The 23,122-nt window shown below is 33.6% G+C and overlaps 1 protein-coding gene across 1 annotated transcript; it reads right to left on the bottom strand.

Moving 5' to 3' along the window:
* Positions 1 to 1,451: 1,451 nt before the first annotated feature.
* Positions 1,452 to 23,028, bottom strand: LOC101252780 (ankyrin repeat-containing protein NPR4-like). The gene is made up of 3 exons (XM_069298489.1): positions 22,845 to 23,028; positions 2,566 to 2,999; positions 1,452 to 2,202 (listed from the first exon to the last, which is right to left on the bottom strand). Exons 1-3 carry the CDS (start codon positions 23,026 to 23,028, stop codon positions 1,609 to 1,611), a joined length of 1,212 nt encoding a protein of 403 aa, XP_069154590.1. The 3' UTR covers positions 1,452 to 1,608.
* Positions 23,029 to 23,122: the final 94 nt, after the last annotated feature.

The raw sequence follows: 23,122 nt of genomic DNA, 5'->3' as shown, positions 1-23,122 counted from the left end.
ACTCATATTTGTAATCTCATTTTTTTCACCCGACTCATATTTGTAATCAACAAAGCAATGTCTCATATTATTTGAAATTCCCTTATTTGTCTTCTGTATCGTATAAATCGATTGGAAAAACAACAAATAGTTTGGCTTTGGTACCTTGTTATGTTATTGGACCAAAAACTAAGTTTTGCTTGTTGAAATACACATACACAATTAAGTTGCCAATGTATTCCAAATAAGCTGACAAAGTTACCTTGGTGATCTGGTTCTTCTGTCAATTCAGGTATGGAACATTTTGTGGTTTCTTTTAAATAGAGTCTAATATACATATCAAAATGTATGATGCTAACATTAAAGATGGAAATGAAAAAGTAAATTTGCTTAACCTTCCTCGCAACTGCAGTGTCCAAATCCAATAATTTGACATCCTTTAGCATTGAGCTAGGCTTAGAATATTTGATTGTCTAATTGAGAGTAATTTTAAGGTGCAAAACATTACCCATGGTAACATTTTAGGACAGTAATTTGCAAGATTTAATTCTAAATTTGCCGGATTGAATGGTCGTGGAATAAACGGTACTGTGAGTAACGTGTTAGGCGTAAAACGTACAATAACGTATTAGGCAAAAAAAGTTACTCAGAGTTAAGTTTCTTGATTAAACACCGTTAGCCACAATATTTCACAACTTAATTTTTTAAAAAGAAAATTTTCCTAAAACGTTATCATAAAGTAGGTTTATACTACTTTTATAAAAAAAATTTAAAAAAATGTATTATTTTGATGAGTTGATTTAAATAGTGACTTATTTTGATCAAATATTCTAGCCTATAGTTCCCAAAACTGCATTTTTCCATTCTTTTTAAATATGAGGTGTTACACTTTGAATCTTTCAACCTCTCTGAAGGAGAAGAACTTGATCTTATAGATCCATTTTCACCCAATGGGCTTCTTTCCAGGTGGTAAGTCTACTATGCTTCAAGTTCAATTAATTTCCAAAACATCAATTTCCAAATCCATAGCCTTCACCCAATCAGGATTAGCAATAACCTCTTTGAAAGAACAAATTCACTGAGCTGAATAAGCCTTCAATACTTGTCTATAGTCATGATATTTGATTAGTCAATGGATAAGTAAAGCCATTTTTTTAGGCTGAGTTACAGAGTCTTGCAGCCACAGAGGTGGTTTACTTGACCTGCCTCATATTACAATCCAAAAGTTTTAAATTAAAAATATTTAAACAATAGAACCAAAAAAAAAATAAAAAAAATTATGTCTTTTTTATATTACTAATAAGAGTTGTTGATTATATTAAATCAAGTGATAAGTTAATAAACATCAATTTTAGCAAACTAATATTTTCAAATATTGACATTGTAATAAAGAAAATATGAAACATAAAAGTTACTTTGATAAATTAGAAGATTCTTTATCTTCTATTCACGTAGATTTAATTATGGAGAGATACCAGAAGGAGGAGTATATTTCATTAAGAAACAATATAATAGTTATGAATGGTTAAAGATAACATGACTTAACATGTTCGAACAACACACCAAATATTAAAACAACCAGTCAAAAATAATACTTTAATAGTCGCTAAAACAAGAAGTTACTCTTGTTTAATTTCTAAAAGTTCCAGCCCCGTATGTAGAGGAAATGAGAGCAACAAGGAGGGGAAATTGCAGAAGCACAAACGAAGTAATCGGTAGGCAAGCCATTGTCGCAACTGGTATAAGAACCCATGCCTTCTTCTGCCCAAACATGAGATACACCGTTGCACTGAAGCTAATAATCGTTGATGTTATAGAAAGAAACAGAGTTAGCAATCCCATGATTAGACTCCTTGGCAAAGTATGAAGGAAATCTTCTTCTGCATAACGAGATGTCAAAACTGACAAGAACACTAGTAGAGAGGTGCTAGAAGTGAACAATGAAGCTGCATTAGAGATTGAAAAAATAATGAAACCAATGCTTCCAGAAAAAGTGGGGAATCCACTGTTTTGGTCATTGCCACCTGGTACTGTAATTGCTGCAGCAAATGCGATGGTAGCAATCAGTGATGCTGCAATTGTGCATGAGCTTGATGTGTCTTTCATCCATTTCTCTCCATCTACTTTCAACTTTTCATGTTCCTCAGTAAAAACCACATATGGAGCTTTCTTCTCAAGATTTAAGCGTCTCCAGAACGAAGACGGGACTATCTTCTTTACTTCCTGATATATATATATATATATATATATATATATATATATATATATATATATATACACACACACACACACAATGTAAGTCGATTAATAAAAAACAACCAGCCAAAATGGTTGGATTCATGCCTCAACCATTCAAATGAACAAAAAAGTGGAAAAGCTAAATTTATAAAATCTGCAAATATATGGTAGTTCTACGTATAGAGTACACATTAGGATGGAGTGGTACATATCTAAAGCTTAAAGAAGCATTACTAGTCAACAAGGACTCTGGTGAGAGGCTATTATGTCCAATAATATAACATGTCCTATCTATATTTGACATCAGTACATATATAACTTGGACGTAATAAGATAAAATTAAATCACCTTAAACCACTGTAGTTCTAGTTGCATCTGAAAAGCTGGTCCAGAGACAAGGTTTAGCTTATTTTGTGGTGCCAACTTTCCAGCCAAATCCAAGATTGTATTGCCCGAGGAGTCAAAATAAATCACCAAATGGTTTAGAATCTGGCTCATCTGACAGACCAACTTAAACACATTTTTGCAGCGATTCTCTATTGCAATGTGTAAGATATTCTTCCCATTATGATCCTCATAAAAAGCTAAATGAGGGAATTTTTTGAGTATACGTTCAACAAGCTCATAGTTGTCATAACACGCTGCATCAAGCAGAGAATTGGCAACAATAGAGTCAACTTCTTCGTAATTCAGATTTTCTAGTTTCTCGCATAAGCATGTTGCATACTTAACTGCATTGTGATGAATTGACTTTTTGTCACGGACGTGTTTCAAATAAGGCACTGCAACAAAAGACATAAAGAACAAAGAAATTAGTGTAAGTGCAAAATAGAAACTCTTAACTGGTCTAAAAAATATGTGAAATCCTTAGACATGTATAGATAAACTTGCAGAATTAGATGACATGTATCTGTTGGAAAAAATGATAATCATATCGAGGATAATCTCCATAGTAAATATATTAACAAGAGAGTTATAACGACACAAAATATTAAAATGGAGTAAATATAATACCCGAATAAGTAATACAATAAAATTGATAAAAACATGCTAGTATTAAAATTCGTCTACTCTTTTATAAGAAACAACACTCTGTTATTTCTACAACTCACAATAATATTACTTCCTCACTTTTTTCACACAAACTAAAAAATAGCTTGTGGATTATCCTCTGTGCTCTATATTTTTTGTGTATCTTCAAGTGTTAAATTACTACTATATTTATAGAGTTTTGAGCCTCTTGATTACGTCATTAGTGACATAAATGTGGCAGCCAATTTCCACAAAGTTTGGCTCCCAAACTCTACAAGAACTCTACAAACTTCCACAACTGTGGCCGCCAACTTTTACATTTGTCGCTATCAACTGTCACATATGCATCTAGCAATTTCGAAAAGTATGGTTGTCAAACTAGTTGTTGTGGAAAAACAAATAAAAAATAAAAAAATTAGTTGTTGCGAAACTTTTGTTCCCGCAAACCTCTCACTTAGTTATGATTTTTCTTCTTTACTCAAGGGCTTTATCTCAATTGTAACACCCCAAGAATTTCTAAGCTAAGACCCAAACTATTCTTTGATGTAAGGTCTTTCCGGGTTATTCACAAATTTCTTATATATATAAAGGTAAATTCTCTAGTATGGAAATGATTTTTGATATCAATAAAGGTCACTAAAAACATCTAGCACACACTTGAGTTGAAATTTCTTTACTGATTAAGTTTTGACGTAAGATTTTACTATCAACTTTAAATAATAATATATCTTAGAATATAAAGAGTTACGTGGTCGATAACCTATAAAATTAAAGGTATTTGAATCTTCTTTTTAACGCAACTAATTTCGTGTAAATATGAGTTTCGAGTAAAAAGTAAATACCATTTTAGTAACCTGATACAATGTAGTAGTGTAGTGACGAATTAGTCGATGGAAAAACATTTAAAAGGGATTTTTCTGTCTTTTTACCTCTAAAAAAAATACTAAACGTATCTTTTAACTAATTAATGGCTCAAAACAATCAGATTTTCATCTCTTAATCCCTTATTTTCTTCTCTCTCAAAACCCTAAGGCGAAACCCTAAGGAAAAATCAAAGTCGAAGACTCTATTCAAGATTCTTTCAATCTTTTGTCAAGATTCTTCTTCAAGGTATGTCCTTCTATAAGAATTTTATTCTTTTCAAATCAAATTCTTCCATACAATTATAAATCACTACAGAAAATCATCATTCTTTGTTGTAGAGATTTCAAGAAACTAAACTCAAGAATCTTAAGTAAGGTTTTTCTTTATTGTTCTCCTTCAAAATAGAGTTTCAGGACTTCTAACTAAGTTCTTCTTCAAGATTCTTCAAGAACCTTGTTCTTTCAAATATGGAAGGTTATCATAGCGTTTGACTAGTTTGTCCTCACGCCCTACATCTACTTTCTAATAAATAAAAGAGTAATCTAGGATTCTTTCCCTAGATTTGTATATTTTTAGGATAAGTTGATTTTGAGTTTAAAGTTCATGTTTCTTTTTGAAATTCTATTCATTATTATTCAGTTTCTATATGTGATGCATTAGGAATATTGAGTTGATTCGTTCATATCGATATTTCAACGTAAAACCTATAAATTGATTATTCTTGATATGAGTAGTGTCGTTGAGTTTTGAGTTTTTGAGTTCTGAATGAGTTGAGTCGTTCACGTCCATATTTATGCATGAACCCTATGAATTGATTTATATATCTTAAGACACTTTTTAAAGACAAGATTTGAGTTTTAAACTTATTTTTTAGAAAGTAAAGATGAGTTTTTACAAAGAATTTCTAAAACATGATTAGTATCATAATTGAGTATGCCATCAATTTTTAAGCAATGTGGTATCTAGATATACCAACTACGTTTATGCAGTCATCAATGATCATATCTCAATATGATTTTGATATGTATATTTTGAGAAAGAGTTTTCAAGTATGAATTGAGTAAGAGTATAAGAAAACTAGGTATTAACAAAGGTATCATTTTTTATATTTATAGAAGAGATACTTTGATTTGTTATGAGTTATGAGCTCAAAGATATTTCAAGAGTAGTTACCTCTTTTAAGAAAATAGTTTGAGCAATTATCGTAAACCAAATGAAGAGTATGTTTTTATACATTGAGCATGAGCATGAGCAAAAATTATTGCAAGCAGTATTGAGCACCGATATGGGAATTAGTTCAGACAACTCACAATCCTCATAAACCATGTATGTCAACATGGGTACATGATCATACTTTTTAGATGAATCATAAGTGCCTTCGGGTAGAGCTTAGATGTTCCACATAGTTGAGGTTTCCTATACTCCAGCAAGGTATATGACAGTTCTGGCAGTGTGGGTGAGATGTTGTATTATCATGTAGCTCATAGTGATGGTTGTCGGCTCCCAAATAGAGTTAAAAGTGTAATTTTATTGTCCCACTTAATATGTTGAGTTTAGAAACGAGTAAGTATTTCTGTAAAATATTAATGATTTCACTTCTTTTTCTTTACATTCAGTTGAGTATATACCTATATCTACTACATTCCATTTATTTAGTTATTTGTTATTCAGCTACATTACATACTCATACATTCAATGTACTGATGTCATTCGACCTACATCATAATGATGCATATATAGGTTTTTAAAATCCTTAACAATAGTATGTTGAGATCCCTTTATCCGCTTGTCAGTTTCCGAGTGAGGTCTTCTTGCTTTTGGAGGACTCTAGTTTTATGAGTTGTTAGTATTAGTAGTATTTTTAGTAGTCGTGAGTCTATTTCCGACACTCATCTATATATAGTAGAGGCTTGATAGATAGACAATTTTGGAGTATTCAATTTCAGATATTTTATTTAAAACTTATTTTTCATATAAGTATATTTATCTATGTTTTCAGATTCATTAAACTATTTTAGACATTTTTTCGATTTGATACTTATGTATGCTTGAGTTAGTCTTCCGCTTGTAGTCAGTCAGTATGATGGTTCGCTTCTTGACCAACAATGGTTCTTGAATACCAACCACATCCAGGGTGTAGGCTCGGCTCGTGCCAAACATGATATCAGAGCATAGAGTTCAAGTGTCCTAGGGTGTCTATAAAGTTGTGTCAAAAAAATCTTATTTATGGTTGTGAGGGTCCCATTTCTATAAATGAGGGACTACACATATTTAAGAAAAATATCTCTTCTTCCATACTCTAAATCGTGCAATGGAACTATGTCGAAAAGAAATCATTCAAACTCATGCATTTCTAAAATCCGTTCGACTACACCTCATACTCAAGGTAGTTGAAAAGCAAAATCACTTCCTTATCGATGAGTTACTCTCTGTAAAAGTCTTCAAAAATTCATGAGAGTGTAGAATGGTTAGACATAAGCATGTGAGTGAGCTTAAGTGTTGAGATTCAAAAGAATGCACTCTTATTTATATAAATCATGGGTTCGAGCTAAAAACAAGATGTATTTCTAGACTCTCTTTTTGCAAACCTCGTTTCATTTTAGACTCTTATGAGTAAATGTTCTTTAGAGATTTTTTCGTATTTTCACCCAAAAAGATAGTATGAGTTACGATGTTATAAGCATTAATAGTAAAAGTTCCTAGAATCAGAAGGATGAATGCTGAGGTATAGTAATCTAAAAAAGGGAGATAGTGATGAGGCAAATTATGTTATGGTAGTCATGCACCTAGAAAGTTATTAATGAGGAGTTTTCCCTTATGGGTTTGACTAAGAAGTGACGAGTTTGTGAAGATTCCATGATAGGAGGTACAATAAGAGTTACTAGTTGCGATTAGTTAGAGTATCTTTAACTAGAAAAGAGTTTATGATGAGGTTTCATTGTGTTATTAACGACCAACTGTAGGAGTTGAATAGAAGGGCAGGAGTATTCATGAGGTGTTAGATCTAAGTTAAGCTTATGATTTTTGAGGGAGAGCCCATAATATTTGGAGGGTTACAAAATTAATTAGGCAATGATGTATAACGACTGAGTAAATAGTTCTTAATTTTGGAAGGACGCGTGATGGTGGATTTTAAGTATGTAGACTGAGAGATCAAAATTGACTGCTTGTCATGAGGTCTTAGTGAGTGATTTTATCTAGTATTTGTCAGTTAGTATAGTAAGTGAGCAATCATATTGATATCATGGATGAGTAATAAACATTAAGCTTAAATTTTAGATGAGCTTCATGATAATAAGAACAGCAACATGAGGGTTATGATGTTAGTCTTGAGCTCAGATCTGGTAGACTTCACATAGGGTAGGTGAGAAATTGAGATGTTAACTACAATTAATATGAGTGGTACAAGTGAGAGATCCTAACTTTTAGATCAGGGAACTGAAGTGTGGTTAAATCATAAGAATAGTAAGAGCATTAAGAGGTGTACCCGAGATTATATGTAATCAAATGAGGTTCCAATTAAGTTTCTTGTTCTCATGTATGCCTAATATATTTGAGTTATCAATGTGGATTAGTCTTATGTAAGAATTGTTTATTACCCTTAAAAGTTTGGTAGAAAGGATTTTATAAAGTCAATAATGAGCTTCTTAAATACATCTTTAGTAGCATCATGGGCCAGAAAACTGCATGCTAGCCCATGCCAACATTGGTGTAGTCACTTAAAATTTATTAAATATAAATTTATAAAGTTATTTAGATTACATTTAATTAATAAATATATAGTTGAAACTGTAACATCCCAAAACTTGAAATAACTAGGAAGAACCTAATAATTAGAAATAGTCATATTTGGAAATAATGGAAATCTGAAAATTTTGTTGAGTTTGTATAAGTTGATTTGGTCAACTTCAAACGGCCATAACTAATAAATCAGGATGATTTAGGTATACTTCCAGATATGGTAGGAAAGCAATTGTAATGATCTTTCCAACTGCGCCATGTTTGCGCGATTTTGAGTTCGTAAGAGTGAGTTATGCCCTTTTAAAGTTGGGTTGTTCAAATAACAAAAGTCTAAAACCGGATTTTAGAAGGGTAGTTTGCTCTTTTCCTTACCCAACTTAATTAATTCACTTTTAGGAGCTGAATTGGGGTAAAGTCAGATTTTAATCAGTTTAGGAAGAGAGAGTTTCACGCTAGGGCTTGGAGAAAGGATAAAAGAGGAGAAAGAAGAAGAGAGAGCAAGATTTGTCAAGATCGTCGAGTTTAGCTTGTGGATTTCATCAAGGGGTGATCCCTACGAGGTATGTGAGATCACATAGCGTTGGGTTAGTTCACCCACGCGCCAAGCATGTTTAATTCAATGTAGTTTTATCTTAAAAGATTGAGAATTTGAAGTTCTTAATAGTTGTTCTTGCATTGATTTTGTTCTTGAATATGAATTGAGATTAAGGAGTTTCTTGATGATTAAGGGTGTGTTTGGTATGGAGGAAAATGTTTTCTATGGAAAATGTTTTCCTAGAAAATGTTTTTTTCTGGAAAACAAGTAGATTTTGGACTTATTTTCTCATGTTTGGTTGGAGAGTAGAAAATATTCTCCGAAAATGATTTTTAGTGTTTGATTTATGAATGAAAAATGTTTTTGTGAGACATATTCTATTTTACTAGAGTAAAAAGCAATTTATAAAATTGAAAATATTTTATAAAAATAAAATTATTATTTTATGGGGTGGTGGGGGGAGGGGGTAGGAGTGAAAAAAATAAAAATTTGAAGTTGATAGTATTTTTAAATTACAAAATTAGTTTTTTTGGGCGTTGGGGGAATAGCCGGGGGTGGGGTGGGGGTAGGAGTTTAAAAATAACAATTTGAAGTTGAAAATATTTTCTAAAAAATAAAATTAATTTTTTTTGGGGGGGGGGGGGTGCTTGCCGTTGGTGGATGGGTGGGTGGGGGGTTCAGGGATCGGGTGAATAAATAAAATTTTAAAATTGAAAATATTTTTTTTTCAAATTGACGTTTCTCCCCCCAAAAAAAATATAATTTTAAATTGAAGGAGAGTTTTGGAAAATGTTTTCCTTAATTTTTGAAGGGAAGTCATTGTCCTTAATTTTGAGGAAAATGAGTCGATTTGGAAAATATTTTCCAAAACTTTTGTCCCAACCAAACATGGGAAAATTGAAAAATATTTTCCTGAAAATGCTTTCCTTCATACCAAACACACTCTAAGTGTTGTTTCCTTGAGTTGTTTGGGTTTGATTTTGTGTATATGATTTGGGTGTATGAATCTAAAGTGAATTTAGGAAAAGGAACCATACTAGAACGATTTAGGACCAGAAAATTAGATCAAAAGTTCATCAAAAATTTTCCTAAAAGGAGGTTGGCGCGACACACCCCTTTAGCGCCCGAGGGGCTGGCAAAGTGCACCAGATTAGAGAACCAAAAAGTTGGGGCTGGCGCAGCACGCTAGAGACGCGCACCGGATTGGTGATTTTCATCAGTTTTTCATCATTTAGCTTGTTTAAGTTCTTGTAAAGGTTACTAACACTTTCTATTGATTATAACTACTCTAAGTGACTTCTAAACATCTATCAATCATCCAGAAACATGAATCATAACCTTGAATACATAAATTCGAATTCAAGAAAAGTCAAGAACCAAGTCTAAGATGTTCTTGTAGTCTTTTCAAGAAGTGTTTCGCAAATGCTTTTAACTTTGTTTTAAGACATAAAATTCAAATTGAGTAAAAAGTAAAGATTGAAGTTCATTTATTCAAAAGTATATGGGGACTATGTAATTCGAAAGGGTTTAAAATATTTTCACATTTAAACAAGAAAGAAAACCATGTTTCCATAGAGCCTCTGACCTAGTTTTCAGTAAAGATTAAATGCTTTCATAATTAAGTAAGAGAGGAAACCTTGATTTTCCAAGATAGTCTTTGAGCTATGTTTTTGAGCAATTATCTCAAATCACAGAAAAAAGTTTGTTTCTAAACATAAGAGCAAGTATTATATTTTGGGAGTAGTATTGAGCACCGATATGGGGAAGAGTTTAGACAACTCATAACCCCCATAAACCATGTAGTCAATATGGGTAGAAAAGTGTCATACTTTTTAAATGATTCCTTTAGTGCTTTTTAGCATAGACTAGTGGATCCACTTAGTAGTTTAGGTTCTATACCATCGGCAAGGTATATGACGACCTTGGTATCGTGAGGCAAAACACTGTATCATTACAATAGATTTTAAGTGATGGTTGTCATTCCTAAAAACTCCTAAATACACAGCTTATTCGTATTTCCACATACATCTCAGATTTATATGTATCTTTGCATACACAAAAAGTTCACATCATGTCAACAAATTTTATTTATATTGCAATTTTTAAGCCACTTTATATTGAAATTAGTTTAGTTATGTTGAGTTGAGTTGAGATAGGTAAGTTCTTCAAATTCTTTTCAAGCATATGTTGTATTTAGTATTCCAACTCGCATAATAGTACATTTATGTACTGATTGCATGTTGGCCTACATCTTATTATGATGTAGACAAAGGTAACTAGGATCAACATCCAGCGCATCGTTTATCTAGTAAGCACTCTAGAGTCAAATGATAAGTCGGTGGACCCCTTTTTGTTGCTTTCAATTTTATTATTTAGTTCATTCAGATGTCGTGGGTCTATCCCGACATCCATCTCAATTGTTATTGACTTCATAGATGGACATTTAGATGTTAGTTCTTTAGTATTTTCACTTTCATTATCTTATGCTGAGACTTAAGTTTGCCTTAATAGTAAGTTGAATGTTCCTTTATAACATTCTATTTTATTTCATAGATGTATCTTAATAAGTTAAGTCTTCCGCTGAGTAAGTCAGACGAAGGTTCACTTGGGGCCAGCAATGGTTCTCGAGTGCGAGTTCCACCCAGGGTGTAGCCTCGAGGCGTGACAAACTTGTTGTCACATCATAAAGCTCAAGAGTCCTAGGAAGTCTATGAAGCCATGTCTGTAGAGTCTTAGTTATCAGTGTGAAGCGCATCACATCTTTAATTAGGAAGTTGTAACATTTAGAAAATTCCTTCACTTCTTTCATACTCATTTTGTGCGATAGAGCTCATCTTTATACAATTTATTTCTGACTCGTGCTTACGCATAACAGATTGTGAGTCGGACTATTTTGAAAGTGTTTCCATGAGGTGTTTCTTCAGTGAGCTAAGATAAGTAATGAGATTGTGGACGACATGAGGAGCCGGATGAGTTTATTCATTGTTGGGTTGACTCATCTATGAAGTAAGCGAAGTATGACAACCATGCTAATAGGTGACATGGGCATAACAAGGCTGATAATCCATGTGGAACAAGTTGAGGAGGAAAAAATGAAGGATAAAGAAGAGTCTAATAATAAGAAGTCTAAGACATTAGGGAATGAATTTGAGCAGCAAAAGAGTAATGCTAACCGGTCTTTTTTCCAACATAAGAAGAAAGGAACTGCTCCATCATTTACTAATGCACCTACACCAAGGAACAAATGTGAGTACAATAGTCAGAATTCTCAGAACTTCAGAGCTAGACTTGCGCATTCTCAAGGTAGTAAGACACAAAGGGGAAGTAAGACTCCTGCATGTGATAAGTGTGAGTCGTGGTGGATCCACTGGTTGCTTCAAGTGTGTCCATATCTGTCATTTTATGAGAGATGTCCTAAGAATTGGAAGAGTAATGTTAATGGGGTAAATAGAGAGAGTTGCATCTAATGGAGCTACTTCAGAGGCAGGGGGGGAGGAAACCGTCGTTATGCCATCACTAGTCGCCAAGAGAAAGAGGATTCGCCAGATGTTTTCACTGGTATGATCCAAGTCTTCAATTTTGATGTTTTTCCTGAGAAAATTATTGAGCCCTTTAGTGTTTCTACACCTGTTGGTTAGTGTATTCTAGCATAAAAAGTCTATCGTCATTGTCCCCTTTGTCAATCACAAGAGTACCATGGATGATAGTTGAGATAGACATAGTAGATTTTGATGCCATTCTAGGTATGGATTGGCTTCAAGACTGTTATGCATCAATAGATTATAGAGCTCGAGTATTCAAGTTCTAGTTTCTAGTGAACCAGTCATAGAGTTTAAAAGCAGTTCAGCAATGCCTAAGGTTCGTTTATTACATACCTTAAGGCGATAAAGTTAGTTTCCAAGGGGTGTGTTTATCACTTAGTTTGATTTAATGACTCTTGTGTTGAGATACCTCTTATTTAGCCAGTTTCTCTAGTAAAAGATTTCCAGATATTTTTCAAAATGATCTACCCAGAGTTCCTCCTGAAAGATAAATAGACTTCGGCATAGACATTCTTCCAAATACTCTTCCTATATCTATTTTTCCATACAGAATGACAGCTTTAGAGTTAAAAGAATTGAAAGAGCAGTTGAAATATCACCTAGATAAGGGTTTTATTTGACCAAGTGTCGCACCTTGGGGGTCTCCGGTATTCTTAGTAAGGAAGAAGGATGGTTCCCATTGGATGTGTATAGATTAGTGCCAATTGAACAAGGTTACCATAAAAAATAAATATCATCTTCCAAGGATTGATGATCTTTTCGATCAACTTCAGGGTGCTCAGATATGGCTACCATCAGTTAAAAGTAAGGGAGTATGATATTCGAAAGACAACATTCAGAACTCGTTATGGTCATTATGATTTTCTGGTAATGTCGTTTGATTTGACTAATGCACTTGCAGCGCTCATAGGCCTTATGAATAGAGTTTCCAAACCTTATTTTGACGTGTTTTTTGTCGTCTTCATTGATGACAAAATAATTTATTCGATAAATGAAAAGGATCATACTAGTGTTCTCAAAATATTTCTCCAGACTCTAAAAGATATAAAGTTGTATGTCATGTTCTCTAAGTGTGAGTTTTGGCTTAAATCTATGGCATTCTTAGGTCATATTGTGTTTTGAGGGGGAACGAAAGTTGATATAAAAAAATAGAGAGAGTGTAGAATTGGCCTAAACTCACATCTCCAACTGATATTAGGAGTTTCTTGGGTTTGGCTGGATATTATGAAAGGTTGATAGAGGGGTTATCATCTATTTAGTTTCCTTTGACCAAGTTAACTCAGAAACAAATAAGTTTCAATTGTTTGAAGCTTTTGAGAAAGGCTTTCAAGAATTAAAAAAGAGGTTGACTACTGCCCAGTTTTAACATTATCGAAAGGTACTCAAGGTTTCCTGGTATATTGTGATGCATCTAGTGTTGGTTTGTGTAGTGTATTAATGCAAAATGAAAAAGTTATACCTTATGGCTCAAGACAGTTGAAAGTTAATGAGAAGAACTACCCAACCTATGATTTAGAATTGGTTGCTATAGTGTTTGCTTTGAAAATATGGAATAATTATTTGTACAACATTCACGTTGATGTATTCACTGATCACAAGAGCCTTCAGTATGTGTTTACTCAGAAAGAACTTAATCTCATATAAGAATGGTGGTTATAATTACTCAAGGCTTATGACATGGGTATTCTTTACCACCCAGGTAAGACTAATGTTGTTGTTAATGCTTTAAGAAGGTTTTCTATGGGTAGCATCGCCCATGTTGAGGAAGAAAAGAGAGATTTAACATAAGATGTGATTTCATGCTTGGGAGTTCGACTAATGGATTCCATGAAAGAAGGAGTAGTGGTGATGAATGAGGTTGAATCATCATTAGTGTTAGAAGTAAAAGATAAGCAAGACCAAGATCTTATTTTGCTTGACTTGAAGGCAATTGTTCAAAAGCAAAAAGTATTGGCTTTTGAACAAGGGGGATAAGGTGTTTTGAGATATCAAGGTAGGTTGTGTGTACTAATGGTGGATGGACTCCAACAGATGATATTAGAGGAATCTCATAACTCTAGATATTCCATTCATCCCGCATTCCACAAAGATGTATCATGATTTGAGAGACGTTTATTGGTGGAATAGTATGAAGAAAGGAATTGGAGAATTTGTTCCTAAGTGCCTAAATTGCCAAGTTGTCAACAAGGTGAAGTAGAGAACCAAAGGCCTGATGGTTTTGCTCAGAATAAAAAACTTCAGAATGGATGTGAGAGATGATTAATATGAACTTCCACATAGGTTTACCAAGGTCTCGCATGCAACATGATTCTATTTGGGTGATTGTCGACCAAATGACAAAATCAACCAAATTTTTAGCGGTAAAGACTACTCATTCAACAGAAGATTATGCTAAGTTGTATATTCAAAGGTGGTAAGACTTCAAGGGTTTCGGTCTGCATTATTTCTGACAGAGGTGCGCAATTTACTGCACAATTTTGGAAGTCATTCAAAAAAGGCTTGGGTTCAAAGGTGTACTCATGTTCTACCTTTCATCCTCAAACATATAGGAAATTAGAGCGCACTATTCAGACCTTAGAGGATATGTTGAGGTCTTGTGTGATTAATTACAAAGGAAATTGGGATGATTACCTACCTCTCATCGTGTTTGCTCATAACAATAGTTACCACTCAAGCATCCAGAGGGATCCTTATGGAGCTGTTTATGGGAAAAGAAGTAGATCTCCTATTAGATGGTTTGATGTTTGTGAAGCAGGGTTGATAGGGCTAGATTTAGTTAATCAAGCTATGGAGAAAGTGGAAGTGATTCAAGAGAGGTTGAAAACGGCGTAGAGTCGTCATAAATCATATACCAATGTTAGGAGAAATGAGCTAGAGTTTGAGGTAGATGATTGGGTATATCTTAAAGTTTCACCCATGAAAGGTGTTACAAGATTCGGTAAGAAGGCGAAGCTTAGTCCCCAGTATATAGACCTTACAGAATATCAAAAAGGGTAGGTAATATAGCTTATGAGTTGGAGCTATAAGAAGAGTTAGCGCGGTTCATCCGGCGTTTCACATCTCTATGTTGAAGAAGTGCATGAGTGATCCTTCATTGATCATACCAACTGAAGATATTGGGATCAAGGATAACTTATCTTATGAAGAGATCCCAGCCCAGATTCTAGATCACTAAGTTCGCAAGTTAAGAACAAAAGAGGTAGCATCAGTCAATGTCCTTTGGAGGAACCATTTTGTTGAAAAAGCTACCGGAGAAGCTGAGGAAGATATGAAGAAGATATATCCACATATCTTTGAATCCGGAGAAGTTCCTATTGATTAATGTGATAATCTTTTCGTAGTATTTATTTATAAGTTTGCATATTGTTTTGTGCTTGTAGTTGCTTGAACTTAATTTAGCATGTTACACCCTTATCCTAGTAAGAGTAATATCATTCGAGGATGAATGTTCCCAAGGGAAAGATATTGTAACATCTCGCAATGGAAATAACTAGGAAGAAGCTAATAACTAGAAATAATCATTTTTGGAAAGAATGAAAATCAGAAAATTTTGTTAAGTTAGAATAAGTTGAGTTTTGGTCAATTTAAAATGGCCATAACTTATTGATAATTATGACTTAGGTTTACTTATAGATATGATATGAGACCTCTTGGAATAATCTTTCTAAAGCCGCTGAGTTTGCGCGATTTTGAGTTTGTATGAGTTAGTTATGACCTTTGGAAGTTGGGAAGTTCGAATAAAGAAGGTCTAAACCGGATTTTAGAAGGGTAGTTTGGTTTTTTCCTTAACCAACTTAAATAATTCGTTTTAGGTGTTTAATTGGGGTAAATTCATATTTAAGTCAATTTAGAAAAAATGAATTTCACACTAGGGCTTGGAGAAAGGAGAAAAGAAAGCACGATTCATCAAGATCGGTGAGTTTAGCTTGTGAATTTCGTAAAGGGGTGATCTCTACGAGGTATGTGAGATCACATAGCATTGGATTAGTTCACTGAAGTTCCAAGCATGTTTAATTCAATGTATTTTCTTCCTAAAAGATTGAGAATTTGATATTGTTGATAGTTGTTCTTGAATTGATTTCGTTCTTGAATATGAGTTGGGATTAAGGAGTTTTGTGATGATTAAGTATTGTTTCCTTGAGTAGTTTTGGTTAGATTTTGAGTATATGATTTGGGTATATGAATCAAAAGTGAATTTGGAAAATAGAATCAGATTAAAATGAATTAGGATCAGAAAATGAGATCAAAAGTTCATCAGAAATTTGCCTGAAGGGGGGCTGCCGCAGCGCCCCCCATAGCATCTGAGGGGCTCGCGTGGTGCGCTAGATTAGAGCCCTAGAAAGTTGGGTCTGGTGCGGTGTGCCATGGATGCGCCTGATTCAGCGTTTTTCACTAGTTTTTCGTCTTTTACCCAGTTTGATCCTTGTAATGCGTACTAATACTTCCTATTGATTCTAACTACTCTATGGCTTTTAAACATCTATAAATCATCCAGAAATGAATGATAACCTTAAATCCATAAATTCCAATTCAAGGAAAGTCAAGAGCCAAGTCTAGGATGCTATTCGAGTCTTTTCAAGAAGTATTTTGCAAATGCTTTTAGCTTTGTTTTAAGATTTAAAGTTCAAGTTGAGTAAAGTAAAGAGTAAATCTTGAAGTCCATTTCTTCAAAAGTATACGGGAATATGTAATCCCAAAAATTTTAAAATGTTTTTCACATTTAATCAACAAAGGAAATTTTGATTTCCAAAGAGCCTTTGATTAAATGCTTTCATGATTAAGCAAGAGAGGACACCTTGATTTCCAAGATAGTCTTTGTGCTAAGTTTTTGAGCAATTGTCTCAAATCACAGAAAGTAGTATGTTTTTAAACATAAGAACTAGTATTATATTTCGGGAGTAGTATTGAATACCAATATGGATAGAGTTTCGACAACTCACAACCCCCATAAACTATTATTGGTAGAAAAAGATCACACTTTTTAAATGATTCTTTTAGTATTTTTTTAGCATAGACTAGTGGATCCGCTTAATAGTGTAGTAACTATACCCGACAAGGTATAAGACGACTCTGGCAGCATGAGACGAAACGTTGTATCATCACAATAACTCTAAGGTGATGGTTGTCTGTTAGAAAAACTTCCACAAAAGTAATTGTATTCTTAAACACAAAGTTCATTTGTATTTTTACATGCATCTCAAAGTTATATGTATCTTTACATCCACACAGAGTTGACATCATGTCTTAAACAACTTTTCTTTATATTTCACTTGTTTTATATTGAAATGAGTTCAGTTATGTTGAGTTGAGTTGAGGCAGGTAAGTTCTCTAGATTCTTTTGAAGACTATGTTGTGTTTAACATTCCAACTCGCATACTCATACATTCAATGTACTGATGCCAATTGGCCTGCATCTTATTATGTTGCAAACACAGGTAACTAAGAGCAACATCTATTGCATGTTGATTTATTAAGAACTCCAGAATTAGTTGGTGAGCCTTCTTGCTTCTATAGAACACCTTTTATTACTTTCAGAATTATTAGTTAGTTCATTAGGATGTTGTGGGACTGTCCCGACATCCATCTCAATTGTTAGATGCTTGATAGATAGACAGTGAGCTGTTAGTTCTTTAGTATTTTCATTGTCATTATGTTATGTTAAGACTTAAGTTTGCCTTAATGGCCAGTTGAATGTTCCTTTATATATTATTCCACTTTATTTCATAGAGTATCTTGATAAGTTAAGTCTTCCGCTGAGTAAGTCAGTTAGACCAAGGATTTGCTTGGGGCCATTAATGGTTCTCGAGTGTTAGTCTCGCCCAGGGTGTAGGCTTGGGGTGTGAAAAAACTTCCTTTAATTAGGTTGATATGAATATTGAAGGAAGTTATTGGTAGGAAAAGAAGGGGACATCAAATTATTAATAGTCAGATTAAGCAACCTTATAAGTCCCTGAGAAGAGGTTGATAAAAACATGAACGAGGTCCTAGAAAGAGTCTTAGTACCTGCTTAAGGAGAGTTTTGTATCCATGAGGCAAGCCTTTTCAAGAATAAAAGGGAATGTAGACTAGTTAAGAGATGATGGAGTAGATCCATGACTTTCAAGTGTCAGCTATAGATCGGGGGTGCGTGGGTGGGATGGTAAGATGATAAATCAAGTCAAGTGTTCAGGATGAGATAGTGATGTCTTTCAAAAGAGTTTTGTAGATGTATAAATTCGATCATAATCTTGCATATTCCATAAGTGAAGTTACTACAACATCTTGTTGATTTTCCTAACACCAGAATTGTGTTTAAGACCTATTATTATACACTTTAGATAAATTCATATTTATGCTTAGTTTTTAAAATAAGGGACAAAAACATTAGCCCATTAATGTCAATCTTGCTCCACAAAACTATGGATATTAGTCTCATGCTATGAAACTATTCATATAAGCCATCACGTCTTACATTATGTTCAGTCTCACAAATACATGAATTACTCTCAGTGGTTAGAAACATAAGTTATATCATGCATATTCTTATATCATAATTCTCGAATGAATCGTGCTTATGATCTTTCGCCCTAAAGTCCATGTAATAATGCTTTTTAATTTTGGAGAGTGGTGTTCTTTATAATAGTTGTGCGATGATTGATTAGAGGATTGCTATGTCTTATTGTGATAGTGATGATTGTTTATCCCATCTAAAGTTATGAATGTGGAGGAAGAAAGAGATAAAGTTTTATAATGATTACTAAGTTAGATTCCCGGTGGTAATGCATGAAAGTTCAATTGGTAGATATGATGAGAGGATTAGAAGTTCTTCGAAAGGGGGTTAGTAGGAGTCCACAGAGTGGTTAAGGTAATAGGCTTGAATTTGGTGTTGGTATTCTGTGGATAAATGCGTAATACATTAGATTTTTCTTGATATGAGCTCAAGGTTGGTTGAAAGTAGCTATAAGGATAAGTATTCTTGGGATGAGATTCTCTATAGAGGCATAGAACCTAAATCTTGTGGTTTTAATGAGTATAAACATCTCATATTTAGCATCTTGTGATTTAGAGATTAATCTTGAATACAACAAGAGCAACAATTCAACTTCGATCTTAGTAAGAATAGTCATAAATCCTTGTATAAGTTATGAGTTGCAACTAATGAGGTGCAGTATTCATAAAGAAAGGCATGGTATACAGGTGTTCCTAGGCTTGAAAGCTAGGAGATGTATTTATTAAGGCATAATAGTCTTTTTCTTACTTCATGCCTACATTCCTTTGATTCATGTAAGATAGCTTCAGATAGAGCGTGACTATGTTCAAACTCACATTGTTCTTTACTTTGTGCTATACACAGTTACAAGATTATAGTACAATTCAGTTTCGCCTATATTAGTAGGCAAATTAAAAAGTCAAAAATATAGAAAGAGTAACTCTTTTCTCTTCCATCCTTAATTTAATCATCTTTTGAGGATGAATAACCCCAAGGGGGGAAATCGTAACACGAAAAAATTTCTAAGCTAAGGCCCAAACTATTCTTTATCTGTTATGTATGATATTGTGCGATTATTCTTAAGTTGCTCATATATGTAAAGGTAAATACTTTAGTGTGAGAATGATTTTTGATATCAATTGAAGTCACTAAAAACTCCTAGAACAAATTGAGTTGAAAGTTTTCGTACCGATTTAATTTTGATGTAAGATTTTACTTGAATCAACTTTAACCATCAAATATTTTAGAATATAAAGAGCTACGAGGACTTTAAACTATCAAATTAAAGTTATTTGAATTTTCTTTTCAATACCACCAATTTCGTGTCAATCCAAGCTTCGAGTAAAAAGTTTTGACCATTTTACTAACCTGATGCAGTGTAGTGACGAATTAGTTGATGGGAAAACATAAAAAGGGTCATTTTTCTCTTTTTACCTCTAAGAGAACTTTAAACGAATTTCTTGACTAATTAAAGGTTCAAAAAATCAGATTTGCATCTCATAATCCCCTCATTCTCTTCTCTCTCAAAACCCTAAGGAAAAATCAAAGTAGAAGACTCAATTCAAGATTCTTTCAATCCTTTTGAAGATATTCTTCTTCAAGGTAAGTCCTTATCCAAGAATTTCATACTTTTCAACTCAAATTCCTCCATAAAATTATGAATCACTAATGAAATCATAACTATTAGTCGTAGAGATTTCAAGAAACTTATTCAAGAATCTCAAGAAAACTTTTCTTGATTGTTCTCCTACAAGTTAGGGTTTAAAGGATTTTTATCAAGTTTTTCTTCAAAATTCTTCAAGAATCTTGTTCTTTCAGGTATTTAAAGCTATCATAGTGTTGGATTAGTTCGTCTTCGCTCCCTACGTCTACTTTTGTATCAGTGAAAGAATAATCTAGGATTCTTTCCTTAGATTTGAGTATTCTTGGGATAAGTTGATTTTGAGTTCTTGAGTTCATGTTTCTTTTGAAATTTCATTCCTAATTATTGGGTTGCTATATTTTATGCATTAAGATTATTGAGTTGATTCATTCATATCTACTCTTCAACATGAACCCTATAAATTGAGTATAACATAAGTAGTGTCGTTGAGTTTTGAGTTCTTGAAATATGGCTAAATTGAGTCGCTCATGTCCATAACTCCTCATAAACTGTAAGAACTGAGTCATAAATGTTGAGAAGCTTTTTAAAGACAACTTCTGAAAACCTTTAATTTGATCAAGAAGAAATGTCATTTAAAATATTTTTCATGTATACTATCTTTAGGAAAACATATAAAAATGGACATTCAAATTCAAATATAGAGATATGTAATCAAAATGAAATATTTAATTCATTAAGGATAGTGGGAGATCTTACGTAACATTTCAAGAACATCAAAAAGAAGGGTATGCAACCGCTTGATCACTGTGATAAACACACACACACACACAAAAGCTAATGAGATTTAGTTTTCTATAAGTTCATTTTCTCTTTAGTTTTCCTCATATTCTTGAGGACATTTTTCATAAAAGAAAGTGATATACATTGAATATTAAAGGGAAAAAAGAAAAATAGATGATAAAACTCACCAGTCCTAAAGTAAATTCTTGAGGACATCTTTCATAAATTTGAGAAATCTATATACCTTGAATATTTAAGAAAATAAATGAAAGATGATAAAACTCACCAATGCTTAAGTAAATTCTTTCATACTTTGTCTTAACCATTTGTGTCTCATTCTCCAGATCATTGGCATTTGGTCTCCTTTGAAGACTCCGTGAAGTTAACTTGATAGGAACATCTGAATGGGGAGGGGGGAAATTAGTTCTTTTCCTTTTTTTCCAGGAAAAAGACAACATGATTTAGGTAAATAAATAAGGAGAAGGTTAATCTCACAATAGTAGAGTAATTGTTCCCAAAAGTTTAGACGACTTTTTTCTAGGGAAGTAAATTCCTTATTGGCAAGGTCCTTCAAAGAAGATCTTCCGTGTCTATCATATTTTGCCAAATCGGGGAACTTTTCAACCAATTCTATTGCAAAATCTATCAACAACACTTGATAGTTACGGTTTGCATCACAATTTCTTAGTATATATATCAATAAACTGAAATGAGACATACATATATGAATTTGCAAATATTACAGAGAGGTCTAAATGAACCTAGTAACACAAACAATTGTTGGCCGGCCTATTTTTGTTGAATATTGAGATCAGACAACAATAGTGACATGAAGTTGAAAAAAATAAACATTGATGACCAGATATCGACCCATATGAATCATTCATCAAGAATCAATAGAAGAGTGACGCGAATGTGAGAAAAAGAGCAAGAAGAGAGTGAGTGAGATAGGAGAATGAGTAAGTCACACAATTTCATTCAATCTGTTATTTCTACTGTTTGTCGATATAAACAATTTCCAAGTGTATGATGTCTTTTTCTATACAAGTTTGTTGAGGCATTAATGCAATATGGTTCCGTTTTGCATATATCATGTCAAATATCAATAAATCTATCACCAACACAAACAATAATTGGCTAATCATCAATCCCTCGTGCAAACCCATCTCAACTAAAAGGTGCTTTGATTCTTCTCCCATTATTCTTACCTGAGTCTTAGCTTAATCATATCTATCCTTCATTGATTGCCTTAATGTAAGCTACATGTCCACCTCTAGCCTCAAGGTATATCAATATAAATTCTATGTGTATAGAAATTTTTTCTAGGTCAATGAACACTATGTAGATTCCTCTTCCTTTTCCTATACTTTTTCACCAGTCTCCTCGTAAGATAATGACTTTGTAGTTGATTTCCCCAACATAAATATGTATTAGTTCTCAAAAATGGCACTCCCTGCTCATCCTCATCTCTACTCCCTCTTCAAAACTTTCATAGTGTGGCTTAATAGCTTGATACTCTTGTAATTGTAACTACAGATATCACCCTTGTTCCAGTAGAATGAAATCAACCTACTCCACCTTTATTCTTATAATACTATAGTCATCTTTAACATGAAATTAAGCAACCTTCTCAACCACTCAATGCATTCTTGCCCCGCATTTACTCTTTCAAAACTCCAACAAAATCTAATTTGGATTAGTATCTCTTCCCCTACTCATCTTATGATAACACCCTTACCATCCTCAACCTTAATACACCTATTCAAAATCCATACGTTTCTTTGAGTGCTCCAAATCACCCAATACAATGTCTTTGACCCTTTATTCGTTTAAGATGTTACAGAAGTATGCTTGTCATCTTCATCTAATTAGAGCCTCCGCCACTAGCACTCACCTTCCTTGTCTTTTGTACATTTCACCCATTCAGGTCCCACTCTTTCATCTATCTAGCTAGGGGAGACTCTATAACTTTTTATCTCCACCTTTAATTTTTTTCCCTTGCTTGAATACAAAACTTTCCTTATTCTTCTTCTTTTCCTCTTAATTTTTGTTTTCACCAACTTTGCATAAGTAGTCTACTTTGTATCCACTTTGCCTTAAGCTTCTCAATTCTATCACCATCCCCTTCATGTCCACAATAGTTAACCATCGAAACCCCTTGCACTTCTTTACCGGCTTCCCTAATGCAATCAACTGTCTTATCCCACATGTTGTTCGCAACCCCACTACTCCCCAAAGCTCCCATTCCCATCAACCTCTCCTCCTCGAGTCCATCTCCCAAGCTCGAATAGGGATCAAGAAACACTATTTGATACTCCAAATCACTCACAAAATTTTTA

The sequence above is a fragment of the Solanum lycopersicum genome, chromosome 5, assembly GCF_036512215.1.
Source record: "Solanum lycopersicum chromosome 5, SLM_r2.1".
In the NCBI taxonomy this organism is placed as follows: domain Eukaryota; kingdom Viridiplantae; phylum Streptophyta; class Magnoliopsida; order Solanales; family Solanaceae; genus Solanum; species Solanum lycopersicum.
The sequence above is the reverse complement of the archived record's forward strand: the minus strand, read 5'-3'. Positions and strand labels throughout refer to the sequence as shown.

What these genes read in the sequence shown, in the direction of transcription:
- LOC101252780 (XM_069298489.1), bottom strand. Translation starts at nt 23,028, where the DNA reads ATGGGAGCTTTGGGGAGTAGTGGGGTTGCGAACAACATGTGGGATAAG. An exon ending in AAGTAGACTACTTATGCAAA is followed by an intron (nt 3,000 to 22,844) that starts GTTGGTGAAAAC and finishes CTTTTGTTGCAG; the next exon opens with TGCCTTATTTGAAACACGTC. An exon ending in TAGAACTACAGTGGTTTAAG is followed by an intron (nt 2,203 to 2,565) that starts GTGATTTAATTT and finishes TATATATATCAG; the next exon opens with GAAGTAAAGAAGATAGTCCC.